This window comes from Sitodiplosis mosellana, unplaced genomic scaffold, assembly GCF_009176505.1.
Source record: "Sitodiplosis mosellana isolate CC-2019 unplaced genomic scaffold, AAFC_SMos_1.0 Smas_scaffold_6197, whole genome shotgun sequence".
Classification (NCBI taxonomy): Eukaryota; Metazoa; Arthropoda; class Insecta; order Diptera; family Cecidomyiidae; genus Sitodiplosis; species Sitodiplosis mosellana.
The window spans coordinates 308,983-319,304 of NW_022601438.1; the positions used below are offsets into that span (position 1 = coordinate 308,983).

The window sequence follows — 10,322 nt, forward strand, 5'->3', positions numbered from 1 at the left end:
GGTTTGTGTAAACAGTTGTCGTGAAATATCGAAAAATGGTTTTAACGTTTATTGTCACTCACAAGCTACCACATTTCAGATCCCCGATGGTGGATCGATTTGGCAAATCGTTTTTCCATCAAAACACACGAAACAACGTTCGAATGAACAAAATCCGAAGCTATGATTGTTATTAATTTTCAATTGGCTCGCATCGTGAAATTCAATTTTTAATCCTTTGCGGATAGACAGAGGGCCGAATTAGAACCATTAGCAAGCAAACTGATAATCATCTAATATTCGATCGAATTGCATCGTTCTATTCGAAAGCCCCGTTTGATGATTTCAATAGCTGCACAATCTAATCAATGGGATCGTGGCTTTTTCGGTCGAATTTTAATGCGAACGTAATTAAAATTGAATAATTGAGATTGCAATCTAATTCGACCGTAATTAATCTGTGCATAAATTATCCGCGGCACACCCACATTAAATTAAATCATTATTGAAATATGATTGCATATTGAATTGATAAACGACCAATGTAGTGGTCAATTTCCGAAGCCTGGTCAGACAATTTGATTTTCACAGTTTCAAACCATTTGGATTTTGTAAGCGGCTCCCTCTTTATCTATCTTTCTTTTTTGTCTCTCTCTCTCTCTCTCTCTCTCTCTCTCTCTCTCTCTGTCGATTTTAGATTAATCTATTTTATGTGCGACATGATTTCAGTGTTTGAATGAAAGCGCTAATAAAGAGAAAATCTATTCAAAAGGTCAATAGAGGATAACAATAAGGATATACTACAAATAAATTGGGTTTTACATAACCAACAACGAATTTCAACCGGGCCAATATAGCGGGTCATTAAACTCTATCTATCATCATAGCTCTCCAATTACATATGGATATTTAATTATAGTTTTTGAGGGCCGTAAAAAAAGGCGCACGGAAACATTCCAATTTACCGAAAAAATGACTATCACATGTGAGATTGGTTTCGGATGTTGAAATTATTTATAATTTGATGTGAAACAACATTTGACGTGATTTTGAAAATGAATCACTCTAATTTGAATAAACGATAAGAGCCACTTTTACTCTATCTCTTCTTCGTGAATGCTGAATGTCGATTAAATGGTGCTGACTAATTACAAAAGAATTTATCGTACAGCGATAATTTGTGACTACGAAATTGGTTAACTTTTCAATTCTATGGGCGCTGCCATATTGGAAATTTACGTGCGATATGATGCACGCACTCAATAGTTCCACTTATTTTAATAAGGAATCTCTATAGGTGGCGCTGCCACATCGTCATTGACATCGAGTCAAATATTGTCAAATATAATAACATTGTTCATATAGGCTTTTATCGCAGTACGGAATTTATGGGGTTAATTCGATGAATTGATGCGTTTGCTGGCAAAAGAATTGACAAATCACATCGTTATTTCACACCCACCGACATTTCTCAGGTCTCTCAATCGATTCAACGCTTCAATTCAAATTGACAATTGAATCACTTACGGCAAATACACACATTTCTCACACACCATAAAATGTGAGCCATTCGGAATCGATCACAAGCCCTTCGTGCAACTTCTTCGAACGAACATAAGGAAGTTATAAAAATACTTGAGATTTTTCGATCGCATGTGTTTTTCCCTCTTCACTTTTTTTTCCTTCTTCGCATACATATGTACAAGTACATTCAAATCGACCGAAATCACAATCAATTATGTATCACGTGAACGTAAAATCGTTATCCAAGTCATTCCGCTGTACGTTAACACGAGCGTTATTTAGTTCATTGAACTCTCCGTCGGCGTAATCGATTTCATTGCGTTAAATACGTCATTTTTGAATTGTCCATTGTTGTTAATCAGATCTGAAATTATCTCTTAATTTGTCTTGTATACACACTGCGTGTGTTCCATTGCTGCATTTTGGTCGAATGTCATTGTTTGTGCGCTTTCTAATTATTTTAACACCTTTGACTATATGTTAGCTGGTTTGGTGTGTATGCGCTCAGCCAGGGAACCTTTCTATAATTTTTTTTCGATTGTGCGCATACTGAGTAGTACTCAGTGAGTACATAAACATTATCTCGAATAAATATCATTTGTAAACATTTGGCTGGTCGATGGTGTGCATAGGCACTCTCATCATTGACGTTTTAACCAGCACATTCTCGAAAGCTGACACTTGCCATTGGATCTTGCGGCAAAACCACAACATTGGTCGAGAGTTCTATGTGGCTGCATTTCCGTTTATGGCATTGTTTTCCAACCATCGATCATATGGAATTATCCGTCAATGTTGACCTCTTCTATCTTATCACTGTGAGAGGGAGTCAGTGGTCGGGTGCCGAACTCCGGGATGTTGTATTTTCGAACGAAAAATCCTCTATGGTTGTTGTTATCAAAATACTTTATTCAAACGGCTATTCGTTCCAGCTGCGAGACAATGCGCATCATTGGTGCACATTTAAAGAGAAAATACAACGACGACGACAACGACGACGACGACGACGACCATTGACAAGTGCAGTCAGTAAATATGTTTTGTTAGTTTTATGTATGCTCATGTTTCTTAACGTTTTCCGTTCGGTATGCTGAATGATGTGTCGGTTAGCATCAGACGTACATGCCACATACACATCCTTTTATTATCAATTTTCGGCTGGATGTCATGTGGCTGGCATAATTGATTTTAGTTAATTGAATATCTCATTGTGCTTTATTTTATCCAATTTAATCGTCTTTGTTATCACACAGACACACACACAAACACACACACGAATGCTTATTTTCTTGAATCACAACTGATTTTAGTCTGAACTTGATATTTTTGTTTGCCTTCCAAATATTCAATACAGATCTAGGAGAAAAATCAACTAATCAAATTTTATTTTGATAGGAAACTACCAGCCAAACAACGTCTTATCAACCGGAGTGAATCTGCCTGAAGTCAGCAAAGACACTGAAACCACAGGTAATTCATCGATCGGAGAAACGATTTCAATCAATTTTAATTGAATTCTAATTTACGATTACGGGGAAATGTGGGGATTTTCAGACGATTGAATTTATTGTCATTTGGAAGCTAAAGTTTTCATATCGGTGTGGGTATTCTATTCATTCTATATATTTCATGAAATGTTCACGTACAATTGACATAGTTTTCTTTCTTGGAATGGATTTATTGTTGAGCACAAGTGATTTTGGGACCAAGAAATTGAATCAAAATCATGAAAAGCAATTAGTGTTACCAAAATAAGTGTTACACAGCTTCTGTATATTCATTGACAAGAAACTGAATTGAGAGACAGAAATGTCATCCATGAAAAAAAAGACGCGGGTTGCACTTCAATCGATAAATGGCAAAGATTCGAACTCTAGCATTTATTTATAAGTTTCATCTAACCAAGGCTAATATTGAGAATGTGTCTAAGTGCGTTTATTCGTTCATTGCCCCTGCGATGAGGCTTTCAAAGTGTAATATTTTTCAGAAAGGAACAAAAAAGAGTAAATTCGATTGAATACTCGGCATTTTTCGGTCGATGGCAAAGCCATAAAATACCAAGTGGAAAATTTCAAACGAATCCCTTTGTGTGTTATTCATTTTCGAAATGCAATGTTTGTATTCGACACGGTACGAAACAGAATGTTTGCACCTGTACAGCGAACAATCATTGTTTCGGTCAGTTTATCTGCTACTTGTTCCGCTGGTTAGTTCTATTTTGTTTGCAATATTTCGGTGCTTTTTCGGAAACTGCGCTTTCTCAACCGATTCGAAATTCCTACAATAAATCCGACATGCACACAGTACACACATGCGCCGACACTGCACACAGGAACTGTGCAAACGTACATTACGAACTGAAAAACTAGGCATATTCCGAAATTATGAGATGTGTTGTTGTTGTGTATGGCGTTCGATTTTGATTATTAGCCATTATTCAATCCACCTTTTAATGGACACCGAATTTGTTGAATCCATTAGAAATGATTCATCTTTGACACGTATAAATTTCGCACATGCAAATTCATTCCAATGAGCTGGGCATCATCCCATATTTGCATTTCATTCAGGTAGGGAAAAAAACGTGTACATCGGTATTAACATAGTGCTGAAATGCAAAATTGACTCTGGCCATCGGGCGCGTTAGTTCGGCACTAACATCATATGTGTGAGCATGCACCGATCCAAATGAGATTCAAACGATATTATGAAAATTCATAATAAAATTGTCGAATAAATTATGTCGTTTGCATCATCGATGCTAAAAGTGTGTTACGCATCTCTCGATCTCACTCTCTCAATCTATCCCTTTTCGATCTTTCGTGTTTTACAACGAGCTGATTACACTACATTTTATCACCACAAAACATATGCATCCATAATGATGGCCATTTTGGTTGTGCGCTTCGCCGACGAGAATCATCAACATCCACAAAAAAGAATATATATCTATTATCTATATAGATATGCATAAATTTCAAACAATTTCGCTCAGTCTGTCTGCGAACTAATTTTCGTTGTTCATATTATGACAACTGCAACGCCGACAACCGTACTGAAATAATCGTCCGTTCGGACGATCCGATCCGAACCCAAAGGAAAAGATGAAAAAATCACCATACACAACAACGATAACGACGAGAAGCAAATTGGATTGTGTTTATATGCAGTAAATACTTCAGTATGTGCAGTGTGCACAGCACACTCAAATGCTAACATCCACATACACGAACATACACGCGAAGCCATCGTTCTTGCTCATATAATATATTTGGTTGTAATTTCAATTTGTATGCACTACAAACAACAATATACGATGCTGATGATGATGGTTTAGAAATGCCGACCAAACAAACGATAAATCGATAATATTGTTCGCATTTTCAGCGCATACACTGAACATAGATACAAAGCAATGACAATCGGAATGAATATTTGATGTTTGTTCAAGTAAACGATCGAACGTGTTTTCAATATATAGTTAATAATAAAACAATAACAGACTGCCGTTTGGTTGCGTGCACTTGCAAAATGCAAACAATTCGGGCCAGTTCTCGCTCGGCCCGAGAAACATTCGGCGCGCTCGAAGAGTTAATATTTGTTGTTTTCACCTCGAAAAACGAGCACCGAATGCAGACGAGAATGAGAGAGAGAGAGAGAGAGAGAGAGAGAGAGAGAGAGAAGCAGAGCCGCGGCACACAATTCATTCAGCATGACAATGCGGTGAGATCAGCTGATTCGCTCTCACTAATTGACTGCATCGCATGTGCCATTCTCATTTGCTAATACAAAGGAATAAGTGGTAATTACATTAACAACAGTTTCGGACAGAAAAAAATAGAACACTATTCCAATTATTCAAACATCGACAAACACACATACACACGCATACATCCCTCAAGAGGATTCGAATCTGTTTATCTCTACAATTCAATTTCTTATCAATGAAACACTTTAAGTACATACGGACTATTAAAATTGTCGATGACCATTGAAACAAACGATAATAATAGCCCATTGTAATGGTGAAATGGACATTTACAAAGCGAAACAATTCAAGTACAACGCCACTTACGTAAGGCCTCATTTTTACACTGGGACAATACACATCGAAACACATCAAATCACCTACTTCAACAACATACATATACACGAGGGAGAGAAAAACAAAACAAAAAACTCACAAGCCATGATGAATTCCCCGAAAAAAAGTACAACTAAATGATAATGCCAAAATATACCATATTAATATATATAAGTCGTGCAAGGCCAGTGATTTTTATATTTATAAATCCAAATCAAAACGCGCCATTCAGCCAAATGAATAAGATTTTTTTTTGCTGGAAATTACGAAATGATATAATCAAATGAGATTATTTTTGCAATTAGAATAGCGTTGTCCATTCAATTTTTATTTGAAAATGTGTTGTTGTTTTTCTTGTAATTGGAATTGAGCGAGTGACAAGCATATATATTAGCGCGATTTGACAAACGAATCAACAGCAGCAAAAAAGTAAGCGATGGCCAATTCAACCGAATTGTGACTATGGGAACATGAATTATTGGCGCTCACGTTGATGGCGTTGTGCGCTCACAAAATAGTTGGCAATTTTCGTTCTCTCGTCACATTGATTACGTTTGAATGCGATAAAATATGAAACGAACGGACAAAATGCATTTGTATTTTTCATGACATGTAAACAGTCAAGGTCGAACACGTTTGATTTTTAGCGGCATGTGGATGAATCAAACACGCGGGGAAAAACATAGACGCATGCCAAATACGTCGAAACAAATGAAAAAAAAGACAGGCACAACGATGAAATAACAACAGGAGCTAAAGAAAAAAAAAGGCCATCTAAAAATTGTGATAGAGCAGAAAATCGCTTTCGGTTGAATGAATGAGAAGAGGAAAAAAATAGAGCGAAAAAAAACGTGTTGGTACAAATTATTATTGTGATGATCAAATCGTATTGACGTTAAGCTCTATATGAGAGAAACGCCATTCTGTTTGGCAAACAATTTAAATTGGTTGCCAGCAGAATAAAAAAAAACAATCGAAATGAGATTCGACTGCTGCTGCTGCTGCTGCTGCTGCTGCTGTGACTCTACGTTTGACGCATTTTAACATAACGCTTTGTATTTCCATTGCAAACATCTGTCATCGAGTCAACTATATCGACACGACTGCAACAAATTATGCATGAGAATTATAAATTGCATACAATTACTTGATCACATTCCGCTCTGGTTTTTTCTTCTTCTCTGCATTATTTCATCTCTCGTTGTGCATGAATTCGTCGCGCAATTATTTCTTGTTGTCGTCGATTTAATGGAAGCATAAATATAGTAAAGTGATGATGTTATCATCGGTGCTTGAAATTGAAATGTTGACCGTTTGCAGAAAAAAAAAATGCCGCTGAATGAGATAATTTATGGCCGTACATATATATAAAAAGCGATGTTAAAGAGCATGACAAAGTTAGCGGTCGTGTCTGATGATTGAATGGGATTCTGTATAGTTTTGAGGACATTGCATTGCAATTTAGTGGCCAAGGCTATAATTTGGTCGCGCGCATTGCAAACGATTCATAAACCGACCATATACACTACTGATGATAAATTTTCACATCGCTTTGGTTGCTCTTTCTCTCGCTCGTGATGGGTGGATTTTAATGGTTTCACATATAGAAGATTATAAGCATTTAAGTAAATCATTCGCAAGGAAATTGGCAAACATTAATAAGAGTACAGTATGTACATGAAATTGAACCATTGAATTTAACGTATTGACCATTGGAAAGAAGGCGGTTGATGATACTTTCCGATGACGCCAAATAAGGAACTGCTTGGCGATTTTGATTGAAGATTTTGCTAATTATACATCGCAGCTCTACTAATTATCATGATCAGTTCAATAATTCACTGTCATCCGGATAGTCCAAGTATATAATTACTATCATCACGTCCATTAAGTTTATTGGCGGCTTTTATTTTTGCAGCTAAGACAGCTTTCATCGTCAAGAGAATTGAAGCGAGCAAATTGCCGCGTGAATTGGTACATTTGCATGTGTTGGAAATATTGATGACATGTACGAATTTATTTTGAATTTGAATCGTGCGAATTGTGAAAATAGGAAAATGTATTTCCTCGCGCGTGACACCAAAACAAAAAGAAGAAGAAGAAGAAGAAGAAGAAGAACGACAAATAAATGTGTCCATCACATTCACGCCGCGCGCAGATGGTTTCGAAAGAGAAATAAGCCGAAATGAAATATAGAAAATATGACGGTGGAAAAATAGAACAAACAAAAATAAATCATCAAGTGTGTGTGAGTGGTGTTTTTTTTATTTCTTCATACATATTTAAGTTGCTTTTCATGCATGCGGTATACGTCGAGAACATCGACCACCGATCGAAGTATGTATTCGTCAAAAAAAATTGTGTCAAACACTTCAGAATATCGCCACTTTTTTGTTGGGTTGTAAAAAAAAACACTTCGCATGCGAAGAACAAAGACAATGATATAGGCGGACAGGAAAAAAAAGAAGAAGAATCATTGACGAAACAAAAGCAGCGATAAGTTGAGCGTGCGAGACTGACTGATGCAGGCGTTTTTATACATATATCAAATGAATGGAAACGTAGAAGAAAAAAATCGACAACAATAACAAAGAAGATATATTGAAATATTGTTTTTCGGGGCGTCAAGAAAATATTTAAATGGATTTGAGCATTGCGGTGACGAAAATAGCGCAAGTGTGAGAGCGTGAACTGTGAGATAGAGAGAACGGAATGAGTGCCACATTGCGATGTGCATCGAGAAAATGCTGCTGGTTATTATTACTGGGAATCGGTCGATGTGATTCTGGCGCGTTCACGGTTTGATTGAATTCGTTTTATTTTCTTTTTATTCCTTCTTTGCATTTGTCTTGCTTCTTTCGCACACTCCAAAATATCGAATCGCTAAATTGCATGATCATCTCTTCGTATCCACACATCGACAGACCCAAGAAACCGAATTAAAACCTATGAATAAAATATCAGCGCTGTAACACCCGACTGTCATTGCCTCCGCCACTGAGGTTTCAATGTAGAAAAGTATCAAGTGATATACATCGATATTGAATGAAAAGACAGACACAACAGTACAAATTGTATCGAGTCGTCTGTGTGGCTCGATGTGAGTGCGCACGAAGACAAAAGAAAAATCGACCCAAGAAATGAGCTCGGTAGCATGTCTCTCTCTCACACTCTCACTCTTTTTCGCTTTGGATTGGTGCGGTTTCAACTTAAAAATGTGTTTCTATTCAAAATGTGCCGGCTAAATTCTATATGCAGCACACAAAGACACATGCGGTCCAAAAACTACTTGACATTCAATATGCCAAACGTGCGTGTAATTAGGAACAAGAAGAATAAGAGTACTGGCAAGCGAAGGAGAGAGAAGAGAAAGAAGAAGCGCGATTGAAGAATTAACAAAAGCTCACGGCTGATCGAATCAAGATAAAATGAGAAATGCCTGCGAACAAGAGATAGAAAATCAACATTAAAAAAGGAACTACGAAGTATTAAAAGAAACGAATTATTATTTAAAAAAAATACGCATATAGACACGACGACATATGCCGAGTGGAATCAATGTGAATATACAATCGACGCAGCAAAAATGAAACGAAAGAAAGAAAGAACGAACGAAAGAAAAAGGAAACACTTACGCATACAAAGCAAAAGTTGGCAAAGTGTGAGAGCGTACGAGTCGCGAGACGCGAGAAAGAGATAAAACGAAAATATCGCGGCGATACAACTGAAAAATGGATGTTTTTCTAGGCATTCAAAGCACCATTCAGTCCACGTTCACGCATCGAACGTAGAAAATTTACTTCGATTTCGTTTTTTTTTTTCTACTCATTGTTTTTGCTTCCATTCGGAAAAATCCGATTTTTGCTGTTGTTTATGTTACCAGCATCATCACTGGAGAAGCTTAGTTTGCTTAGTTAACATACGATAAAAGTGATTTCGATTTTGGTGTAATTTATATTCGGTATTTATGTCGATTTAGCTGATAAATCCCTTTGTATTTGGCATAGTGTTCGTGTGTGTTTCATTGCAGTATATTTATGAGTTTGCAAGATTTACAGCCGTCTTTCATTTGTTGATTATCATATTTCAAACATTTTACCCTCAATCGATTGATTCCCGTCTCAAAAGTGTGATAAGATAGCGTATGTGAAACGTGGAAGGCGAAAAAGAGAGGGGAAGACATCGATAAGTTTGTGTTTCGCGATAATGCCACGTAAAAATCAAAGACGTAAAAATGCTAATAGTCAAAGTGGACGACGCAAAGCGAAACCAATTAAGTTCAATCCCAGTGATATTAAAAACGAAGAAAGACAGCTTTGTGCATCGTTCGGAGTAGACGATGCAGTTGATAACGACAACCAAGACCAAATCCACGACCAAGAAATGGAATCAATTGACGGAATTGTACCGATTCGAGAGGATGATGATGAACACGATGAAAACAGCGGTGACGATCAAATCATAGTGGATACAACGTTGGATGACAACGAAATCGACCGAACTAATCAAATGGATAAAACTGATGATGGGAAAAACGATGCTGCCACACCGATTCCAGTTGCGTGCACCGATTCACTTGCTAACCGTACGTTCGATTGCAATTTCAAATGCAGAAATTGCTTCTTCCTTTTTTCCATTGAAATTTAGAATTTACTTAATGCGATGTTTGCATTCGCATTATTTTTTCTCCTTTGTTCCTTGCCTCCGGCCAGTTGCAATTATTCGAAGTGTACAA

General features: G+C 37.0%; 1 protein-coding gene across 22 annotated transcripts in view; it reads left to right on the plus strand.

Moving 5' to 3' along the window:
* The window catches only part of LOC129577481 (sorbin and SH3 domain-containing protein 1), a 98,744-nt gene that overhangs the window by 19,451 nt on the left and 68,971 nt on the right, over positions 1-10,322 (plus strand). For 18 of the 22 annotated variants that reach the window (XM_055464592.1, XM_055464597.1, XM_055464594.1 and 15 more), the window contains exon 1: positions 9,355-10,172. In XM_055464592.1, coding sequence (XP_055320567.1) covers positions 9,794-10,172 — 379 coding nt within the window. In that variant the 5' untranslated portion in view covers positions 9,355-9,793. Of the gene's footprint in view, positions 1-2,898; positions 2,974-9,313; positions 10,173-10,322 lie in introns of those variants that run through there. The other 4 variants (XM_055464591.1, XM_055464605.1, XM_055464606.1 and 1 more) reach the window with 2 other exon arrangements.